Source organism: Salmo salar, chromosome ssa03 (genome assembly GCF_905237065.1).
Source record: "Salmo salar chromosome ssa03, Ssal_v3.1, whole genome shotgun sequence".
NCBI lineage: Eukaryota > Metazoa > Chordata > Actinopteri > Salmoniformes > Salmonidae > Salmo > Salmo salar.
Window position 1 is genome coordinate 14,985,823 of NC_059444.1, and position 22,909 is coordinate 15,008,731.

Below are 22,909 nucleotides of genomic sequence, written 5' to 3' on the forward strand. Positions count from 1 at the left end.
ATCTTACCAGGAAACGCGTTATGTCTTTTTTCAAAACCCTCCATAGATGCATTGGGTCAACATTTCTTTAACCGTTGAGCATCAAAAAGACAAGAGGTCACTCAAAATGCACATGCACTTTCTGTAATGATTTCAGACTTTGTATGGCTTTTATACAAAAAGTTGTAATCACTATTATGAATCATAATTATTCTTAGCTAAGGTGTATGAGGTGATGGCATGTAAGGACAGAGAAGGGCAGGCTGACATGCACGTTCTGCTGAGGCACATGGCATAGTAAGCTGTGTGAAAGAAGGGTGGTATGGTACTATATTATTCATATTAAGATGTTGCACCGTTTTGGTATTTTGCAACGTTATAAGTATCGTTGTGTTTCTTTTTACATAATTGTATGCAACGTCATGTCAGTACTCCCAGAGTTTTGACAAGTATTGCGAATATGAATTCACTCTAATCCTCACATTTCCTATGTTAAAAACTGAAAAGATATCCTATACGGTTAAATTTGGATTATTCTTTTCACCTCTACAAGGTGTCGAAAGTGTTCGACAAGGATGCTGGCCCATGTTGACTCCAATGCTTCCCACAGTTGTGTCAAGTTGTATGGACGTCCTTTGGGTGGTGGACCATTCTTGATACACACAGGAAACTGTTGAGCGTGAAACACTCAGCAGCGTTGCAATTCTTAACACAAACCGGTACGCCTGTCACCTACTACCATGCCCCGTTCAAAGGCACTTAGATATTTTGTCTTACCCATTCACCCTCTGAATGGCACACATACACAATCCATGTCTCAAAGCTTAAAAATCCTTCTTTAACGTGTCTCCTCCCCTTCATCTACAATTATTGAAGTAGATATAACAAGTGACATCAATAAGGAATCATAGCTTTCACCTGAATCCACCTGGTCAGTCTATGTCATGGAAAGAGCAGGTGTTCTTAATGTTTTGTACACTCTGTATGTACTGTACATATTCTGTGACCTAGGTTACATCTTTAAAGAACGGAGCATGTTACATGCCTCACATATGGACTTTAGTAGGAGGTGCATAAGAGGTTACAAAAGCAAATCTGAGAGGAAGTTTGGCACAATGAACTCATAAAGAAGCAGCGGTCAAACGTTGAAGAGCGTGCCTCTGAGGTGGGTTCCTATACACCGGGGACCGTTCCCGTCCAAGATAGACAGCATCTGCTGAGCCCTCACAGGAAATCCTTTCTCTATCCACTGCTGCTTGGGAGGTGCCGAATACGCAGCAGTCGTATTAAATATTTCTCGTCTCTCGGGATGAAGGGAAAACCAGTCCTGGCTTGAATGTGATGTGGTATTTAGACTGAGGATAGAGCAGTGGGACAACCACGGATGCAGCCCCTCGGCCTCTTCCGAATTTTTGTAAACATTGGCATGGATTACTGCTACAAGAGGGCAGAAGTGTGTTTTTCCATGCATGACCCTCCAATTTACACTATGCAAATAATCAATTTACCGGTACTCAGGGGCGAAAATCTGATATCAACTTTGGAGGGGACAATTACATTAAATTTTCTCAAGAGCAATTCCTGAGGGGGACACCAAAAGTAGTGCTGTAACACAGCCTACATTGTAATATGGTAAATGTATATTGAGGAACCAAAGAAATAAGGTGTTTGCCATACTCCTAACTACCGGTACCAAAACTACACAACTAATCACAACAGCAATACCATTGCCTTTAACAAATCTTAGTTCAGTCACCAGTTTAAGTTGAGAGTGGGGGTATCCATGGCATTTTCCAATTATGTTCCTATTTTACAAGTAAAAAAAATTGAGAACCTTTCATAATGTTGCCAAACAAAGACTCAACAAACTTACCTGAGACTCCCTGTCTCTGCCAGTCTGTCCCTGCATATCTGTCCCCAACTCTGCTGTCTGTGTGCCATCTGTTGCCTGCTCTGCCTAATGACATCATTGTGAAACATTTCCATTAGAATTTCATTTCTTTCTTATGAACATTTTATCAACTAGTCTTTGAGATATTAGGCTACTAGGGTTCTTACTTTGCGTTTTGGTGTACTGAAAAATACTCTGATGTCCGTCTTTTATTTTTCTGCAATTTTTCTACCTGGCTGGCTACACACACACACAGTGTGTAGGTTATTTACAGTAGGAGATGGGCTTCTATCATCTTATCTTTTATCATTCTATTTGGGCTTCGGTCTAAAAGGTAGCTAGCAAATGTGAAACGGATTAAAATGACAAGAGTTGACAGCTGTATGAGTTCACCATTTACACAACATATGCTGCAACCTTTTGTAATTTTAATAGTTTGTTTCATATTGGCTGGCTTCCAACAATAGCTGAATTTGCAAAGCTAGCGAGCACCAATTCCGTTTCAGTGGTGTTTACTATAATCTTTGCTACCCGGGTTAAATAAAGGTGAAATAAAATAAATAAATAAAAGTTCACTTGCGACAATTTAGCTTTTGCAACGAGACCATTAAATATATTTAAAACAATGGTAGAAGAGAGTGTAGTTCTGTTCAGTTTGGACTTCAGTTTATCGCTAACCTTATCACAGGGACTTTGAAGCACTAATTTACATCATCTGCATGCTGATCTTGGAATAAATTGACAATAGCAAAGATTCCATCTTTGACCAGGCCACATAAATGGAATAGGTACTAGCTAGCTTAATAGTTAATATTGCGTGCTAGCTCTGCATATTCAGCTAGTGTGTGTGCGCGATTGACTGGATTAACCTCACGTCAGTTACGTTCATTGAGTGCCTTTCAGACAGTAGACACGACCCCTCTGTTACCTTGCCAACTAAGGACCTGGCAGTGGATCAAACCATTGTGAGGCAAAGGGTGGGGGGGTCGCAATCGTTTGAAACTTAAAAACGCGCTATTAAGTGTCTATAATCAGCACAATTGCTTTCATTGCGTATTATTAATATTATTTAAATTACATAGTTATGTTTCAGTGATATATTGGGGGGGACAAATCATATTTTTCCCAGGATGGGGGGGTTGTGTCCTGTGTATTGAACACTGCGATGTTTAACAGTGAGAACGGCAGAATGGTGAACTTACTAAATGAAATGAGAGTTTGACTGTGTGATAATAGGTTGCTTCTTGTGTAAATATTTTCTGTCTGGATTTCTGCCGGTACTAAAATATCCCCAATTAGCTCTGCACGTTTGTATCAGTAATAATAATTGATTGCATTTATATAGCTCCTTTCCACCTACAGTAGGTTCTCAAAGCGGTTTGCAAAGTAAGGTAGGAAACTCACCTCTTCCACCACCAATGTCTAGCACCCATTTGGGTGATGCACGGCAACCATTTTGTGCCATAACACTCACCACACATCAGCTATCAAGGTGGAGAGGAGAGGAGTGATATACGCCAATGACTAAGGCTGCGTTTACACAGGCAGCCCAATTCTGATCTTTTCTTTCACTAATTGGTATTTTGACCAATCAGATCAGCTCTGAAAAATAACTTATGTGAAAATATCTGATGTGCTTGGTCAAAAGACCAATTAGGGGGGAAATGATCAGAATTGGGCTGCCTGTGTAAATGTTTTTGTATTCCCAGCACCACAAAATGAGCACTGACTCACCAGAACGTCATGTGCCATTTGAACCTGAACAACAGTTTTGTAATCTTAGGATGTTTTTCATTTACAAAATGAACAAATGAGATCATCCATCGATCCTATACTAGACAACAAAATAATAAAATGATTGGGTAGTTATCCCATCAACAATTATGTGTAGACATTTTCCGTTCGCACAAAAAGCTTATTTCTCTAAAATTTGGTTCACAAATTTGTTTATATCCCTGTTAGTGAGCATTTCTCCTTTGCCAAGATAATCCATCCACCTGACAGGTGTGACATATCAAGAAGCTGGTTAAACAGCATGATCATTACACAGGTGCACAAGGCCAATAAAAGGCCACTTTAAATTGTGCAGTTCTGTCACACAACACAATGCCACAGATGTCTCAGGTTTTGAAGGAGTGTGCAATTGGCACGCTGACTGCAGGAATGTCCACCAGAGCAGTTGCCAGATAATTTTATGTTAATTTATCTACCATAAACTGCCTCTAACATCATTGAATGCAGAGCCACTGCAAGTACTGAGGAAGATGTTACGTCTTGTCGTCACTGTCACGTCCTGACCTGAGAGAGACGTTTTTCTCTGTTTGGTTAGGTCAGGGTGTGACATGGGGTGGGCATTCTATGTGTTATATTTCTATGTTTTTTATTTATTTGTGTTGAGCCGAGTATGGTTCCTAATCAGAAGCAGCTGTCTATCGTTGTCTCTGATTAGGAATCATACTTAGGCAGCCCTTTTCCCCCTCCTTCTGTGTGGGATCTTGTTTTTGTACAGCTCAGTAAGCCTGCAGAGTGTGAAGTTTGTTTTTCGTTGTTTATTATTTTGATTTAGTGTTCTGAGTTACAATAAAGATTAATATGAGCACTTACCATACTGCACCTTGTTCTACTCCTTTCGACAACGAGCGTCACAGTCACGAGACAAACATACGGGTTACTGCCAAATTAAAGTAAACATATGAGTAAATGAGGGATACAAAGTATATTGAAAGCAGGTACTTCCACATAGGTATGGTTCCTGAGTTAATTAAGCAATTAACATCCCATCATGCTTTGGATAATGTATATAAATGCCCAGTGGCCCATTATTTTGGCTACCATGGCTAGAAGAGACTGACTCTGAAACAGGGGTCTCAAAGGAGCATAGGGGTTTAAAGGGTATGTATGTCTCAGTCACCAGATCTCAAACCAATTGAACACTTATTTGAGATTCTGGAGTGGCACCTGAGACAGTGTTTTCCAACACCATCAACAAAACAACAAATGATGGAATTTCTTATGGAAGAATGTTGTCGCATCTCTTCGATAGAGACACTAGTAGAATCTATGCCAAGGCGCATTGAAGTGGTGCAGCGGTCTAAGGCACTGCATCTCAGTGCTTGAGGTGTCACTACAGACCCTGGTTCGATTCCAGGCTGTATCACAACCGGCCGTGATTGGGAGTCCCATAGGGTTTGGCCGGGGTAGGCCGTCATTGTAAATAAGTATTTGTTCTTAACTGACTTCCCTAGTTAAATACTGGTTAAATAAAAAATGGAAGCTGTTCTGGCGGCTTGTGGTGGCCCAATGCCCTATTAAGACACTTTATGTTGGTGTTTCCTTTATTTTTTGGAGCTTTCTGTATATTTAGCTACATACCTAGGTAGGACACTTCCTGACAATACAGCATTAGTCATCTGACAGAAATTAGGAGGATGAATCCAATGGAGTGATTCCATCCATTGAATATCAATTCATTTCTTTAGTTACTCAATTCTAATATAAGATGTTATTTTTGAACAGTTTGTCCAGTGTACATTATAAGGGAAAAAAAGACATATGTGTAAAAATGTAGAAACAAATAAAGACAATCTCATATCCATGGAAACCGGGTTCCACCATTTCAACATTCATTGTGAGCATGTGGTTTCCATCCTTCCCTATATGTGAATGACTGTTGGACTTCAGTGGGCCATACAGATGTTCTGCATTTAGAATCTAGGTAAAAGGTCGGCATGCTGAGAGAGCGGCCATTTTGGAATTGAATAAGCAGCTGTAGGTGTGGTTCCGGTGATGATCAGTCACAGACGGCTGGAAGGCGCCAGATTCCCATAGCCTCCAGCATCATTGACTTTTCTTAGTTAAAACCCCTGTTTAGCCAGTCTCCTAGGAATGTCCTGCATATAACTATTGACAGAGAATACTGAGTCCTTCCTTCCTTGGTTTATATTTTGTATGCTGGTTCTCTTCCATAATGTAAATAACACTGAAATAAAAATAATCTTGTTTGGTTAGGGACAACAATGTTAAAGAGTATGGTGATTCTTCATGGAAACAACTTAATCATTACACTCTGAGTCACTTATGATAAAAACAGGGCTTGAGGTATTAATTCAAAGTACATGTTTCATTGTGGAATGGTAATTACACTGTAGTAACATACTGACATTTCCAAGACAAGAAAGGTTGACTTATTGCAGCTGTCTTTTGTGTCATTCCTCTCTCAATCACTGCCAAAAATATATTGTACCCATGGGGATTAAACATCCCCAAATAAGAAACTCTAAATATAGGCAATATAGTAACATCTGTAAAACATATTTAAAGCCAACATTTAACATTGACTGAATAACCCTTATGTGATTAGAACATTCTGTGGTTCATGACACAGTCCGTCAGTCACACTTTCAGTGAAACACTAGCATAACTACATGTTCAAACAGTAAGTAGTGGGCACCTTCCTCTCCCATCTGGCTTCCAGAAAACCTGCCGTTTCTCAGACATCAGCAGGCCCAGTCATGGCTTGGTTTGCATGCTCCAGCAGGAAGAGAGTGGAAGGCTTGGGGACCCTTCCAGTCCCCTAAAGCAACGCTGTCTTTTACACCCCCAAATTCCAAGGGCCCCTCCTCACTCCATCGGTAATGTCCCAGAAGCACATGCACATTCCTTCCATTTAAAATCAGTAACCAGTGAGTATTTTAGTTCAATTTGTGTTAACATTATTCAATATTACTGGTCCTGAGATACAGTATGACTGCACATTTGTGGATAGGCTTCAATGTTCTTTCTTACATGTTCCTGCCACAGACAAATAATTGTCAGCTTTTCCAGCTCTTCAAAAGCCTTCAGCAACACATCTGTTTCCATTCAACTAGTCTCTGTCAGTTACTCTGACCTTATACATGTTATTTGATAAGTAATTTGGCTTAGGCAAGTCGTACAAAAGCAAACTGTTTTACAAAGGTTCTAATTTAGAGTAAATCTATATCCTTCCTAAGACTGGGCAACAAAATACTGTTTTTGTATAAAAATGATTGTTCTTTGGCTGACTTCATAAACTCCCTGATCCTTAATCAAACTAATGGGTGTTTGTTACATTTCAGCAGCGTTAGTAATGATTTATAGTTCAACTGCAGTGATTTTCCCAGCCAAGCACAGTAAGAAGTCTGCTGGTTACCTTTCACCTACTTAGCCTCCGGTGCAGACCAGAGAGGGTTAACTCCTTTTCTTTGTGGTCTTGCCCCAGGTCATGAATCGCCTACGTGCTCCCCGTGCTCTCCGTGCTTCCCAGCACGGGTGTTACATCTGAATGTTGGGAATTGCCTTAACTTGGGCATTTTCTATGCATGAACTTTCCCCTAATTCTCACACTGCTCCTACCTCACAGCAAGTCTAACAGAGGAGCACCTCAGGCCAAATCATACAGCACGTTCCTCCTGACGTCCAACACAGTGCCAGTGACTTCACACAACCGCAACCGGCTTTCATTTATCCCAGCCATACAATTAGGCTGGCTCAAATAGCTTTTTCTCCGATTGTGTTTTCTCTGTACTGGCTTCAATACAAATCTAGACTTGAAATGATATTCAGTTTATTAAGAAGTTCAGTCAGGTACATAATTATTGGCAAAACCTTTACAAAGGCCCCAGTACCAGTGGAAGCAAAGTAGCCCCATAACATCAAAGATCCACCACCATATTTTACCATATGAGGTATGCTGCATATGCTTCTGTTTTTCAACGCCAAACCCTCCACTGGTGTCTGTGGCCAAAGATATCTATTTTCATGTCATTTGACCACAGCACTGCCTGGAGTTTGATAAGCGGCATTGGCACTTGGATTGGAACCGGTACTATGGTCAGATTACATGAAAATATATATTTTTTAGCATACAATATAGCTCAGTATTTGTATTATACATGTTTTTCTCATCTTTATCAAGGGTGCCAATAATTATAGACCTGACTGGACTTCATTTAACTAAGTACAATCAGTTATTTTTCTTTATGGAGGACGCAATACAGAATGTTTATTCACACACTGGACATATTTTGTCAAATTATTAGCTATGCACATTTATATGCAATGTAACATTTTGAGCTATTAAAGCCTTGTGTAAATGAATGCGGCCCACTGATTTATCAAAAACCCTTTATCATGCTGAGACCAAGGTCTCTTTTACAGAAGAGCGCTGTAATTAAATAAATATTCACCAAAATATACACATCAATGCGCTACAAAAAGCAAAACAGAGCTACAAAACACAATCATAGAAAACAAACACATTCTTCAGTAAAAAGGTCCTCAATAAGTCATAATAAATATTTGGGCATCTGGATTGACAAAAAGTTAATTTTCATGTTATGAATTGTGCTAAAAAACTAGGTGCTAAAAAACTAAGGTGCTAAAAAACTAAAAGCAGAATTAACTAACTCAGTGGAGATCGAAGGGATCTCCAGAGTTAAGCATCCCTGACTCAGTGGAGATCGAAGGGATCTCCAGAGTTATCCTTCCCTGACTCAGTGGAGATCAAAGGGATCTCCGGAGTTATCCTTCCCTGACTCAGTGGAGATCGAAGGGATCTCCGGAGTTATCCTTCCCTGACTCAGTGGAGATCGAAGGGATCTCCAGAGTCATCCTTCCCTGACTCAGTGGAGATCGAAGGGATCTCCAGAGTCAGCCATCCCTGACTCAGTGGAGATTGAAGGGATCTCCAGAGTCGTCCATCCCTGACTCAGTGGAGATCGAAGGGATCTCCAGAGTCAGCCATCCCTGACTCAGTGGAGATCGAAGGGATCTCCAGAGTTGTCCTTCCCTGACTCAGTGGAGATCGAAGGGATCTCCAGAGTTATCTATCCCTGACTCAGTGGAGATTGAAGGGATCTCCAGAGTCATCCATCCCTGACTCAGTGGAGATCGAAGGGATCTCCAGAGTCATCCATCCCTGACTCAGTGGAGATCGAAGGGATCTCCAGAGTCATCCATCCCTGACTCAGTGGAGATCGAAGGGATCTCCAGAGTCATCCATCCCTGACTCAGTGGAGATCAAAGGGATCTCCAGAGTTATCCTTCCCTGACTCAGTGGAGATCGAAGGGATCTCCAGAGTCAGCCATCCCTGACTCAGTGGAGATCGAAGGGATCTCCAGAGTTGTCCTTCCCTGACTCAGTGGAGATCGAAGGGATCTCCAGAGTTATCTATCCCTGACTCAGTGGAGATTGAAGGGATCTCCAGAGTTAAGCATCCCTGACTCAGTGGAGATCGAAGGGATCTCCAGAGTTATCCTTCCCTGACTCAGTGGAGATCGAAGGTATCTCCAGACTTCTCTTTCCCTGACTCAGTGGAGATCGAAAGGATCTCCAGAGTAGTCCTTCCCTGACTCAGTGGAGTTCGAAGGGATCTCCAGAGTTATCCTTCCCTGACTCAGTGGAGATCGAAGGGATCTCCAGAGTTATCCTTCCCTGACTCAGTGGAGATTGAAGGGATCTCCAGAGTTAAACATCCCTGACTCAGTGGAGATTAAAGGGATCTCCAGAGTCATCCATCCCTGACTCAGTGGAGATCGAAGGGATCTCCAGAGTCATCCATCCCTGACTCAGTGGAGATCGAAGGGATCTCCAGAGTCATCCATCCCTGACTCAGTGGAAATCGAAGGGATCTCCAGAGTCATCCATCCCTGACTCAGTGGAGATCAAAGGGATCTCCAGAGTTATCCTTCCCTGACTCAGTGGAGATCGAAGGGATCTCCAGAGTCAGCCATCCCTGACTCAGTGGAGATCGAAGGGATCTCCAGAGTTGTCCTTCCCTGACTCAGTGGAGATCGAAGGGATCTCCAGAGTTATCTATCCCTGACTCAGTGGAGATTGAAGGGATCTCCAGAGATAAGCATCCCTGACTCAGTGGAGATCGAAGGGATCTCCAGAGTTAAGCATCCCTGACTCAGTGGAGATCGAAGGGATCTCCAGAGTTAAGCATCCCTGACTCAGTGGAGATCGAAGGGATCTCCAGAGTTATCCTTCCCTGACTCAGTGGAGATCGAAGGGATCTCCAGAGTCAGCCAACCCTGACTCAGTGGAGATCGAAGGGATCTCCAGAGTTGTCCTTCCCTGACTCAGTGGAGATTGAAGGGATCTCCAAAGTTATCTATCCCTGACTCAGTGGAGATTGAAGGGATCTCCAGAGTTAAGCATCCCTGACTCAGTGGAGATCGAAGGGATCTCCAGAGTCATCCATCCCTGACTCAGTGGAGATCGAAGGGATCTCCAGAGTTAAGCATCCCTGACTCAGTGGAGATCGAAGGGATCTCCAGAGTTATCCTTCCCTGACTCAGTGGAGATCGAAGGTATCTCCAGAGTTCTCTTTCCCTGACTCAGTGGAGATCGAAGGGATCTCCAGAGTTATCCTTCCCTGACTCAGTGGAGATTGAAGGGATCTCCAGAGATAAGCATCCCTGACTCAGTGGAGATCGAAGGGATCTCCAGAGTTAAGCATCCCTGACTCAGTGGAGATCGAAGGGATCTCCAGAGTTATCCTTCCCTGACTCAGTGGAGATCGAAGGGATCTCCAGAGTCAGCCAACCCTGACTCAGTGGAGATCGAAGGGATCTCCAGAGTTGTCCTTCCCTGACTCAGTGGAGATTGAAGGGATCTCCAAAGTTATCTATCCCTGACTCAGTGGAGATTGAAGGGATCTCCAGAGTTAAGCATCCCTGACTCAGTGGAGATCGAAGGGATCTCCAGAGTCATCCATCCCTGACTCAGTGGAGATCGAAGGGAACTCCAGAGTTAAGCATCCCTGACTCAGTGGAGATCGAAGGGATCTCCAGAGTTATCCTTCCCTGACTCAGTGGAGATCGAAGGTATCTCCAGAGTTCTCTTTCCCTGACTCAGTGGAGATCGAAGGGATCTCCAGAGTTATCCTTCCCTGACTCAGTGGAGATTGAAGGGATCTCCAGAGTTATCCTTCCCTGACTCAGTGGAGATTGAAGGGATCTCCAGAGTTAAACATCCCTGACTCAGTGGAGATCGAAGGGATCTCCGGAGTTATCCTTCCCTGACTCAGTGGAGATCGAAGGGATCTCCAGAGTCATCCTTCCCTGACTCAGTGGAGATCGAAGGGATCTCCAGAGTCAGCCATCCCTGACTCAGTGGAGATCGAAGGGATCTCCAGAGTCATCCATCCCTGACTCAGTGGAGATCGAAGGGATCTCCAGAGTCATCCATCCCTGACTCAGTGGAGATCGAAGGGATCTCCAGAGTCATCCATCCCTGACTCAGTGGAGATCAAAGGGATCTCCAGAGTTATCCTTCCCTGACTCAGTGGAGATCGAAGGGATCTCCAGAGTCAGCCATCCCTGACTCAGTGGAGATCGAAGGGATCTCCAGAGTTGTCCTTCCCTGACTCAGTGGAGATCGAAGGGATCTCCAGAGTTATCTATCCCTGACTCAGTGGAGATTGAAGGGATCTCCAGAGTTAAGCATCCCTGACTCAGTGGAGATCGAAGGGATCTCCAGAGTTAAGCATCCCTGACTCAGTGGAGATCGAAGGGATCTCCAGAGTTATCCTTCCCTGACTCAGTGGAGATCGAAGGGATCTCCAGAGTCAGCCAACCCTGACTCAGTGGAGATCGAAGGGATCTCCAGAGTTGTCCTTCCCTGACTCAGTGGAGATTGAAGGGATCTCCAAAGTTATCTATCCCTGACTCAGTGGAGATCGAAAGGATCTCCAGAGTAGTCCTTCCCTGACTCAGTGGAGATCGAAGGGATCTCCAGAGTTATCCTTCCCTGACTCAGTGGAGATCGAAGGGATCTCCAGAGTTATCCTTCCCTGACTCAGTGGAGATTGAAGGGATCTCCAGAGTTAAACATCCCTGACTCAGTGGAGATCGAAGGGATCTCCAGAGTTATCCTTCCCTGACTCAGTGGAGATCGAAGGTATCTCCAGAGTTCTCTTTCCCTGACTCAGTGGAGATCGAAAGGATCTCCAGAGTAGTCCTTCCCTGACTCAGTGGAGATCGAAGGGATCTCCAGAGTTATCCTTCCCTGACTCAGTGGAGATCGAAGGGATCTCTATAGAGTTATCTTCTTCGGGATTGGTGGGTCCCCTGTGGGACAGTTGAGCTAACGTAGGCTAATGCGATTAGCATGAGGTTGTAAGTAACAAGAACATTTCCCAGGACATAGACATATCTGATATTGGCAGAAAGCTTAAATTCTTGCTAATCTAACTGCACTGTCCAGTTTACAGTAGCTGTTACAGTGAAAGAATACCATTCTATTGTTTGAGAAAAGTGCACAGTTTTGAACATGAAAAGTTATTAATAAACAAATTAGGCACATTTGGGCGGTCTTGATACAACATTTTGAACAGAAATGCAATGGTTCATTGGATAAGTCTGAAACGTGGCACATACACTGCTGCCATCTAGTAGCCAAAATCTAAATTGCACATGGGCTGGAATAATACATTATGGTCTTTCTCTTGCATTTCAAAGATGATGGTACAAAAAATACAAAAAAACATTAGTTTTTTTCTTTGTATTATCTTTTACCAGATCTAATGTGCTATATTCTCCTACATTCCTTTCACATTTCCACAAACGGTACCTAGAATATGCATATCCTTGCTACAGGGCCTGAGCTACAGGCAGTTAGATTTGGGTATGTCATTTTAGGCGAAATTTGATTAAAAGGGGCCAATCCTTAAAGGAAGCCCATTTTAATTCTTAACTAACTCATCAATATTCTTTTTGAAACATAGCTTTTCGTCAATCCAGATGCCAAAATATTTATAAGCAGGGGCACGATCAATGTGGGCACCATCCAATGTACATACACATAAATAATCTGATTTTTAAGCGTTTCGGAAAATAACATACACTTAGCTTTACCTGTAATAACTACCTAACCTCTTTATAGAAAGTAATGGTAACTTGTGTCATTTGTATATTATGTTCAAGTCACACCATAACATTGTCATAATATTATCACACCATAACATTATCGCAGCATTTTCACACTAACGTTATCGTAATATTATCCCTCTGCGCCGTTATCCTATCATTATCGCAACGTTGTCGCGTCATAGCGTTGTCATAACATTATCACAACATTATCGCGCTGTGGCGTTGCCGCAGCATTATCGCGCCATGCCGTTATCACAGCATTGTCACACCGTAATGTTATCATAGCATTATCACACCATAACAATAATATTATCAACAGCAAAGTAACAGGTATCAATCAGCATAGGCTTTCCTCTCTTGTTTGAAGTGATATCAACCATTTCTTTGTTACGTCATCATGTTTATCACACAAAGTGTGTTAATCCATCCTTTACCATACAGCTGTGTGATTCTCAATGGGTACTGAATGATAGAAACAGTATAGTGATAGTAGAAACATTATGGTGACAGTAGAAAGATCTGTTTGCACATAAAGCTGTCTTTTATTGTACAGCTGTGCATGTCAATGTGCAATAATTTGACTGAAATCTCTTTGTTTACTGTATTTTACAGGTAGTGATGAAATTGGCTTCATTGTTACATCACATGCTCCCCTCTCTTGCCTTTGCTTGACATAAAGAGTTAACTGAGCGGGGGAGAAACCTGAGAGCAGCTCTCCCCCCTCTGCTCGGCCAGCCAATCAGATCAGCCAGTTGAAGGGCTCTGAAAGTATAAAACCAAAGTGCTCAGCACAGAGAGGTAGGATCTTGAGCTCAAGCAACGAACTGGGAAGAGAAGGGTGCTTCTGCAAACCACCTGACAAAAAAACGACCAAAGAACCCGAGCCAACGAACAAACAAAGGAAAGCAGGCAACAATGAAGACAACACTAGCAACCCTGACTCTGTGCCTGGTCATTCTGATGGCCACCGGCAACCCCTTCGAGAGGAGAGGAGGCTCGGCCACCAGCAGGAAGGAGAAGAGGATGCAGTATGCAGCGTGGGACGACGTGAATGTGATCGCCCATGGCCTGCTCCAGCTAGGCCAAGGCCTCAAGGAGCATGTGGACAAAACCAAGGGCCAGATGAGGGACATCACTGCCAAGCTGAAGGTCTTCAACGGCACTGCAGCGGACCTGGGCAAGGAGAGCCAGAGGCTGCAGGCGGAGGGCGAGGTGTTGAAGGCCAAGGCCCGGGGGCTGGAGGACATGGAGGTCCAGGTGCTCAACGAGACGGCCGAGCTGAGGGAGAAGACAGAGGAGATGCAGCAGGAGAGGAAGAGGGTGGATGAGAGGATGAACAAGCTGGAGGAGAAGATGGATGGCATGCTGCAGGGAGAGGGGCTGCCCGACATGAACATGGGCAACGCAGGCAACTACAGCGATGCACGCATCATTCAGGTAAGGAGGGAATCCATGACTCTATTTGGTCATTCATTGTGTTTGGAAAATAAGCTATGATACAATTGTGCATTTGGTGTGAAGGAAGGGAAGCAAATGACTTGAGCTAGAAAGTGATTAAGCTAACTGATGCATGTCTCCCCCTTTGTGAGTTTACTTCTCTGCAGTTGCCATTGTATCCATTAATTTCTGATCACTACAATTCTGATTGCTTCAGTTGTATGAAGGCATTACCAAATAATGCTTTTTTAGTGAGCAGCCTGGCATACTCATTTACTATTAATTTACTGCGATAACATGACAAAACACCACAGCAAATAGATTAATTGATTAACATTAAGTAATGTGTAATACAGTAGGCTACTAGTATTATACTTTCTCCTACATTAGTCATGCATAATAGTTTAGCAAATGGCCCATTAGCTGATGTTCAGAGGAACAACTGGAGGGGGACAATAGATGCACTTTGATGGACAAGAACAGTTGGTCTGGGATTATTTACATTGACTCAAAGGGATTTAAAGATATTCAGCCTAAAGCACTGTCTGAAGGCATGCCAGTAGGTGTGTTTATTGTGCTGGAGTGCGTGGACTACGTGCTAAACGTTGGCCAGACAAAGGAACTGCACGCATTCGTTTCAGAATGTGTGAATGATTTTTAAACCATGATATTTTGAACATAGCCCAGTTGAGGAAAATGTCACTCTTGATTTAAAGATCACGTGGAGCTGCTATAGCACCTGAAAAGTAAAACATATAATTTCTTGTTCTGACATTGACTTTTTTGTGGGATGGAAACCCCCGCGTTATTATGTAACCAAACTACCGGGTTGGACATGACAAAAGCTGTTGAATGTGCTCGGATAGGGTATGTGAAATGCGGCCCCATTCAAAGTACAAGCACATAGTGGTCTAACGTTACGTTATATGTTATAGTCTAAAAACACAGATCACAATATCGGCTTTGGTGGTGGGCTATTCCTAAGTTATAAGAAACCTAGGCTACTTAAAATGATGTCACAGGAGAAAGACTAACAGGGTACCTGTCTGTTTTCTTTCAGTGGATGCTGGAAGCTCAGAATAAACGTATTGATGACCTGGTCAACAGAATCCAACTCCAGCAAGATAAACTTGAAAAGCAGAACGTGCGCATCAGGACCCTGCAACACCAGGTATGAAACATTCTGTGAATATCACTGACCCATGTATAATTATGTAAACAATTCATGAGGCTATTATGTATTATGAATTATTTAAAACGTCGTTTTCCTTGCTCACTCAGATTCAGCTGAAAAAAGAGAGACCAGCATTCAGGCGGAAACCAGAAGAGGCCGTTCAAAATGGCAGCATTGAGCAGCGCGACTCACCCATCGGTAAGTAAAGCCAAGCTTCATGTCAAATCCGCTGTTTAAATTGACGCCCAGACAAATACTGATCTCCCATGCCATCTCCTTTGAGACAGTAAGAGGCTTAAAACATCAAGTTTAACTGGACTTCCCTCTAAATGACGTGAAGAATTGACTGTAATTATCAGTTAATTGCCCGCGCGCATCTATCCGCCAAGGCCCGCGAAACATGACGCACATGTGATTGGCCATGCCAATTAATGCACTTACCAATGACTGAACATGTACATTACTTGTCTGAAGGAACGGTTTCATTGGGTTCACAGAAAATATAATATATTCACAGTATAAAGAAAAAGATCACAGTGGGAAGTGGCAATGAAGTTAGGTTACACACTGTCTTACGTAATGCAGTAGTACAGTAATTGTAAAAGTGATCATGATGTCCTCAACCTACACCCAAACCAGACAGCTGTTAACATCTGAACTGTACTACTGTGGCCAGCTCATAATGTGGGTTTTCATCAGTGCTGTATGGAGCTTGATCATGGCCAAGTAGGGAAAAGGATTTCTGGCAATGGAACAATGATTAACTCATGGCAAGTTCCTGTTTAGTGCTTTAGCTAGGGTATGGTCTCACTAAAAAGTCAACATTGAGGGATATGAATGAATCAATTGGCCTTTACAGGATATGTGAGTCATGTTTTAACTCTGAATGTGACCTATGCGAACCATGTCACTTTATGGAAGTTGGTCAGATATGTGATTGACCTACTCAGAGTTGATTGAAAAAGAAAGTAACATTGTTATACATACCATTTCAGTATATTTCCTGTTAAACAAGTAAATTATCGCTCTCTCAATCAAAAGCAACATGACTTGTGGTTCTATCTAAATACTGGGTTTTACACTATTTCCCACTGTCTGATAGCCACTGAGGGAGTAGGTGAAAGGTGAACCTACAGGCCCAGAATTGTGAGATGCAGTCACCCAGCAGAACACAATGAGTCGTCTCACAGCAAATTCTGACGTCAGCAGGATTTCAGAAATTCTGTAAAAGAAACAAGTTATCTGGCTGAACTCCAATTGGGTAATAGTTCAGCTGTCTCGGACTGTGTTAACTCAGGGTCACAGCCCAGCACAGGGGGATAACTCACAAATCTGATGGAGCTTGGGGCGGAGGAGGGGGAATTTTGGCAAATTTAGAACCTAAAAGGGTTGTTCGGCTGTCCCCATAGGAGAACCCTCTGAAGAACCCTTTTTGGTTCCAGGAGAACCTTTTTGGTTCCAGGGAGAACCCTTTTGATTCCAGGTAGAACCCTTTTGAGTTCCATGTAGAACCCTTTACACAGAGGGTTCTACATAGAACCCAAAAGAGTTCTACCTGGAACATTAAAGGTTTTTCTATAGGGACAGCCGAAGAACCCTTTTGGAACCCTTTTTATTAAGAGTGTATGTTCCTCAGATTAGGTCATTTGGCCCAGAGCCAGAAAAAGTCATGAAAGAATTCAAGGAAAAGGAGGCGGTTTAATTTAGTCTGGTGAACTTTGTACACACATCCTTTGTTGTTTTGAAGGCACTGACTGCATACCTCCTTGCTCCTTCCAGCCCTCCCATTTTTCCCTCTCGTCATAAAACAGTGGTACATCCCTCAAGAATGTGCAACCTTTCCCCCAGATCTATCAGAGTAGTCAAAAGTCTCTCTTCTCCCCTCCTCCATCCCTCCTTCCCCGCTCCCCATCCCTGTAGACCCCTGCTTCTCCGGCCGTAGATAAATGAGAAGTGTGCCAAAGTTGAGAGGAACCCCTGACCCCAAGGCAAACTGCGACCACAACCACGCACCGCTAATCAATAGAGTTCATGCTTCGCCCCGAAAGGGTTATTTCAGAAGAGTGATGCATTGGGGTCCCGTGGTCTGCTCTTATGTTTGTTCAATATCAACCAAGTCAAATCAATATCAATCAAACCAAAACCAATATCGATTGATTGGCTCCAATTCAATTAAAATATTTATTTAGGCGATTGGTGCTGATAAAGAGCATCATAGCCGATGAACGTATGCAGTATCTATCAAGTCGGCATCATATAAACTTGAACCCTTTTCTGGAAAACATTAAGGGTGTGCACCATCTCATGCCTCATCAGGCACATGACAGCCACTGGGCCCCCCATACCTTTTGTTAATGCTGTTTCTATCTCATTCTACCTCATGAGCACAGCAACCAATCGCTACTAAGCTCTCTTTTGTTCCGGGCAGGTCAGACTAGACAACACTAACTCTTAAGCTTTGCTAGGTTTACAATTACTAATAAACCCACTTCAAGATAAGGCCTCTTTATGTGCAAACATTCAGCATTCACAGACCTGGAGAGCTACAATGAAGAAGCCAATGATAGGGATCCCAGATAGGGAAACCAGATGTATCCTGATTCCTGAACATCTGACCTAGTTATTAAGTGAAAGGTAAACATGTTATGCAATAATGTCCCTACAAAATAATATTTTAAAAACAGTCATATTTGACTACTTCTGCTTGGACCCACCCAACCCCCACTTCCATACACACAAGTGTGAATTCCCTCAGTAGAAAACAAGTAGAGTTGTCAGAGGCAGGGTGGACTTTTGCCCCATAGCTCACAAACAAGCTCTATGTTGGCTGCTGTTCAAGGCGCTTGAGATAAGAAACCAGAGTTTTTGTTTTCTAGTTGAATGAGTCATTTATAAATAGAATATTTGTGCCAGCGAAGGGGAAAGGCCAAGGCACTGTTAGAACACAGACCTTGACGACGTATACTGATACTGTCTTGAGATACGACGTGTGGGAGAACAGTTTGTGAACCGTGTTGTGTTTTTGTCTTTGTTTTTTTCAGAGATGGCCTCAGAATGCCATGAGCTGTTCCTGAGAGGCGAGACGGCCAGCGGAGTGTACACCATTCAGCCATTAAACTCCCAATCCTTTGAAGTCTTCTGCGAAATGACAACCGGTAAGTGGAGTTAGCCAGGATTTTGGCTCACTGTATAAGGTTACCCTATAGCTTAGTTTATGAACATATTGTATCCATACATGTATGACAGTTGGCGGTAGTAAAAAAAAGACTAATCCCACTGCTCTTTCTCTTTCCTCTCTACAGAAGGTGGCTGGACTGTGATCCAGAGGCGCCAGGATGGCTCAGTTGACTTTGACCAGCTATGGCAGGCCTACCAGAGCGGCTTTGGCAGTCTGAATGGTAAATATATCCTCTGTTGTCTTTTATCATCTCCCTCAATAAATTCCTCTGGAGCTAGCTAGCGTGGTCACACCGAGGTTCGGACAGTACCACCCACATCCACAGCATAGAACAGTACAGCGCAGAGCTCTTGACCCGAAACCTCCCAGTTCAGTTTGATTAACAAGCAGTGATACTAACACTAAAACAGGATTGTAGATATCAAGATCGAGGGATCAGATGGATCTTGATATGGCAGGTTTGGCATAAACAACCATCTAATCTCCAGCTTTAATGTCCCTGGTGGCTTTAGGTGCCAGAAGTGACCAAATCGCATGGTCTATTCCTGTTAAATTAGATTAAGTGATTACCAGCCCTGTTACGATCAGATCCTTTAAATTAACGAAGACACTGAGATATCTGGACACATGTATGCAGACTTTGCACATGCTACCACAGTCACTGATCAGGTTTTAACTCCTTTGATCTCTCTCTCTCTCTCTCTAGGTGAGTTCTGGCTTGGTCTTGAGAAGATGAGCGCCGTGGCTAAAGACACAGACTACATCCTCAAGGTTAAGTTCTCCGACTGGAGAGGTGATTCTGAGACCATCCAGTACCCCATCCGTCTGGGCGGGGAGGAGAGCCACTACGCCCTCCACATCCAAGAGACCTCCAACGGCAACCTGGAGAGCGCCCTGGCTACCGAGGCCTCCGGCCTGCCCTTCTCCACCCGCGACCAAGACAATGACCAGAAGAGCGACACCAACTGCGCCAAACACCTCTCTGGTACGTCTCCTCTTTTTCAAAGTTCAAAGTTACTATTTGGTTGAATTCTATCTAAGATTTATCTCTCAATAACTCAAATTGGGAATGTAGCACCAATGCCAATCTAACCAGATGTTTGCTCTCTTTCTCCAGGTGGCTGGTGGTTCAGCAACTGTGGACGTTCCAACCTGAACGGCCGCTACTTCATGAGCCCTCCTCCCAAGCAGAGGCATCAGAGGAAGCAGGGGGTCTTCTGGAAGACCTGGCGTGGCCACTACTATCCCCTGAAGACCACCATCATGATGATCGCCCCCGCTGTGATCGAGAACAAGTCATAGAGGAGAGACACTCAGCATTCTGGCAAATTTTCTCCTCTTGAACTGAAACACTGTTAGAGGTGGTTAGCTGATGAATTGGGTAAGCTACACAGTCAGTCCTGGCTTCACCCAGTGAGACTTCAACAGAGCCAAGGCCATTATCAAAACCAAAATAACTCGTACTTGAATGGGCTCCATGTTTCCAATTCTCTGTTTTTCAAAAGTCTTACAGTCTCTCAGCTAGATACACAACCGAACAATGAATAAATGTATCTTTAAGATGTTAAGAAGTACATGTACATGTGAATCTAGCAGTGGAAAGTTAGCAAGGGTGTTTCACCACAGCTGTGGTATGAGCTCACTCTTAATCACTGTTTAAAGCAACGCTGGGCCTCTCAGACGGCATCAATGAATGGAACAGAATGAGGCGAGTTCCAACGTGTTTTGTGTTGCAAGAAACCAAGCATTTTCCACGTTAAGACCTATCTGACAGTGGTTTCTGAATGCAAGAGCTCTCCCAGAGTTTTAACAGGATTTCTAGCTAGAGCAAAGTTTTGTCAGAATGAACACTGTAGTTGTACCAGTGGGGCTGCTCTAGAGAGTTTCTTAATCCGATTGTATGGACCAAATGGTGACTGAAACAATTTGTTGTTTTTCCACATGAAAGTAATGCCATTAGCTATCCAAAGGCATTATGTAAAGAAATAATCACTGTAAACTATAATTACAGAATTACAGGATGTAATGAGATAGAACGTGTGTGAAGTATTTTTCAACAATGGTGGTTTCATTGTCTAAATTTAAAGTTATTCTATGTAGCAAACATCAATCCAGCTTCTGTACAATGTAACACTACATTTCCTGCAGTTTTATTTTGAATCAAAGTAAGCTCACGCTCCACTGTTGTGTTCTCGTGGAGATCTTTTACCCTTCAGTCACATTGACTGTCCTTAAAATGACCAGAGTCATCTATTTCTGTCTAGTGTATGATGAATGAATGTCGACTGTCTCTTCAGAACCTTGACTGTAACTTGTTGTAAAATTCTATAGTGTTCTTGTTGATGACTTGAGTTTTTTTATTTATAAGTTGTAAAGAATCGTTATATATTTCTGCTATCGCCTGTTTGTAATTTATATTGTCTGTTTCATGTTTTCCAGTTGTGTAAAATTGCTGTTTTTTTAAGAGAAAATAAACTGATCTTTGGCATGAACCAGCCAATGAAAATGATCTTTGGCGTGAACCAGCCAATGAAAATTATCTTTGGCATGAAACAGACAATTCTCTGTCTGATCTCTGATCAAACACACTGATGCAACTGGAAATACAATCCAGAAGTGAGCCAATGACCAGAATTGAGTATCAAATCCCTTACAAAAAGACCACATGAAGAAATCACGTGGTTGTCGGACACGTGAAATATATAAATATATATTTTTTTTAACGGACATGTGTGAAGATTCACATGTAGTGTTTTTCCCTCGTGAATTTTTTTTCCCCTCCCCTTTTCACATGTTTATCTATCACCACTTCCAGCTACATCTAGTCCCCCATCCTGGGACCGACCTTGCAATATGTTACTTTTGAGTTTGTGTTTTGCTTTTAATATCATTATTTTTGTTTGCTATAAGAATTTTGTTCTTGACTGCAGAAGTTTTGCTTGATATTAATGCAACAAAAGTAGCTCACTCACTAAAGGATTGCACGATATAATAACACTATTACTCTATTCATGGGGCAATAAGGAGTTGCTACATCAATTTTTGGACTCATAAACTAATGATTTGTACCCATTGATTCTTGAAGAATATAACTTATAAAACAAATGCCTCATGAGCTCGTATCCCATCAGAACCCAGAATATAAGCTTGTTTTATTCCAACGTTTGTAAACAAAGTAAATGTAAACAAACACTATCATGCCTCAAAACATGGTTACAACTATAACTGTGATATAATGGATGGTCAGTCGTTACATCCATAGCTCTGTCTATTCATCTGAGAGAGGTTACATTTCTCATTCATCGACAGAACTATGGATGCTAACACTGACCATGCATGATATAGAAATTATACTTTTAATCATGTTTTTAGGCAATACAGTGGTTGTTTAAATTTACTTTGTTTACAAACATTGGAGTAAAACAAGCTTATATTGTCGCTTCTGATGGAATACGACAGTTGAACTAAGCACGAGGCAGCAGGAGTGGTAGAGATACTCTCAATGATCGGCTATGAAAAGCCAACTGACATTTAGTCTTGAGGTGCTGACTTGTTGCACCCTCGACAACTACTGTGATTATTATTATTTGACCATGCTGGTCATTTATGAACATTTGAACATCTTGGCCATGTTCTGTTATATTCTCCACCCGGCACAGCCAGAAGAGGACTGGCCACCCCTCATAGCCTGGTTCCTCTCTAGGTTTCTTCCTAGGTTTTGGTTTTTCCTAGCCACCGTGCTTCTACACCTGCATTGCTTGCTGTTTGGGGTTTTAGACAGGGTTTCTGTACAGCACTTTGAGATATCAGCTGATGTAAGAAGGGCTATATAAATACATTTGATTTGATTAATGGGTACGTGTCACAAGCATCAGAATGAGTAGACCAAGGTGCAGCGTGGAATATGTTCATCTTGAGTTTTAATGAAAGAAATGAACACTTACAAATTAAAGAAAAATGACAGCAGACAGTTCCGTCAGGTACTTACAACAAAACGGAAAACAACTACCCACAAAAAACAAAGGAAAAACAGGCTGCCTAAGTATGGCTTCCAATCAGAGACAACGATAGACACCTGCCTTTGATTGGAAACCATATCCGGCCAAATCATAGAAAACAAAACATAGAATGCCCACCCACCTATCACACCCTGGCCTAGCTAAACAGAGAAAACACAGCTCTCCTAGGTCAGAGCCTGACAGTACACCCCCCCAAAGGTGCGGACTCCCGGCCGCAAACCTGAACCTATTGGGGACGGTCCGGGTGGGCATCTATAATTGGCGGCGGCTCTGGTTCGGGGTGTAGCCCCCACACCGCCCGCTGATCCCCCCGCTTCTGTGTCGCCGGAGGAACC

The 22,909-nt window shown here is 42.8% G+C and overlaps 1 protein-coding gene across 1 annotated transcript; it reads left to right on the forward strand.

Moving 5' to 3' along the window:
• The first annotated feature begins 13,656 nt into the window (after positions 1-13,656).
• Positions 13,657-21,047, forward strand: angl4 (Angiopoietin-related protein 4). Its single transcript, NM_001139941.1, is given in 7 exon segments — positions 13,657-14,203; positions 15,264-15,374; positions 15,485-15,575; positions 18,419-18,532; positions 18,680-18,775; positions 19,262-19,540; positions 19,673-21,047. Coding segments are annotated over 7 exon segments (1,398 nt in total). The 5' UTR covers positions 13,657-13,681; the 3' UTR covers positions 19,858-21,047.
• Positions 21,048-22,909: the final 1,862 nt, after the last annotated feature.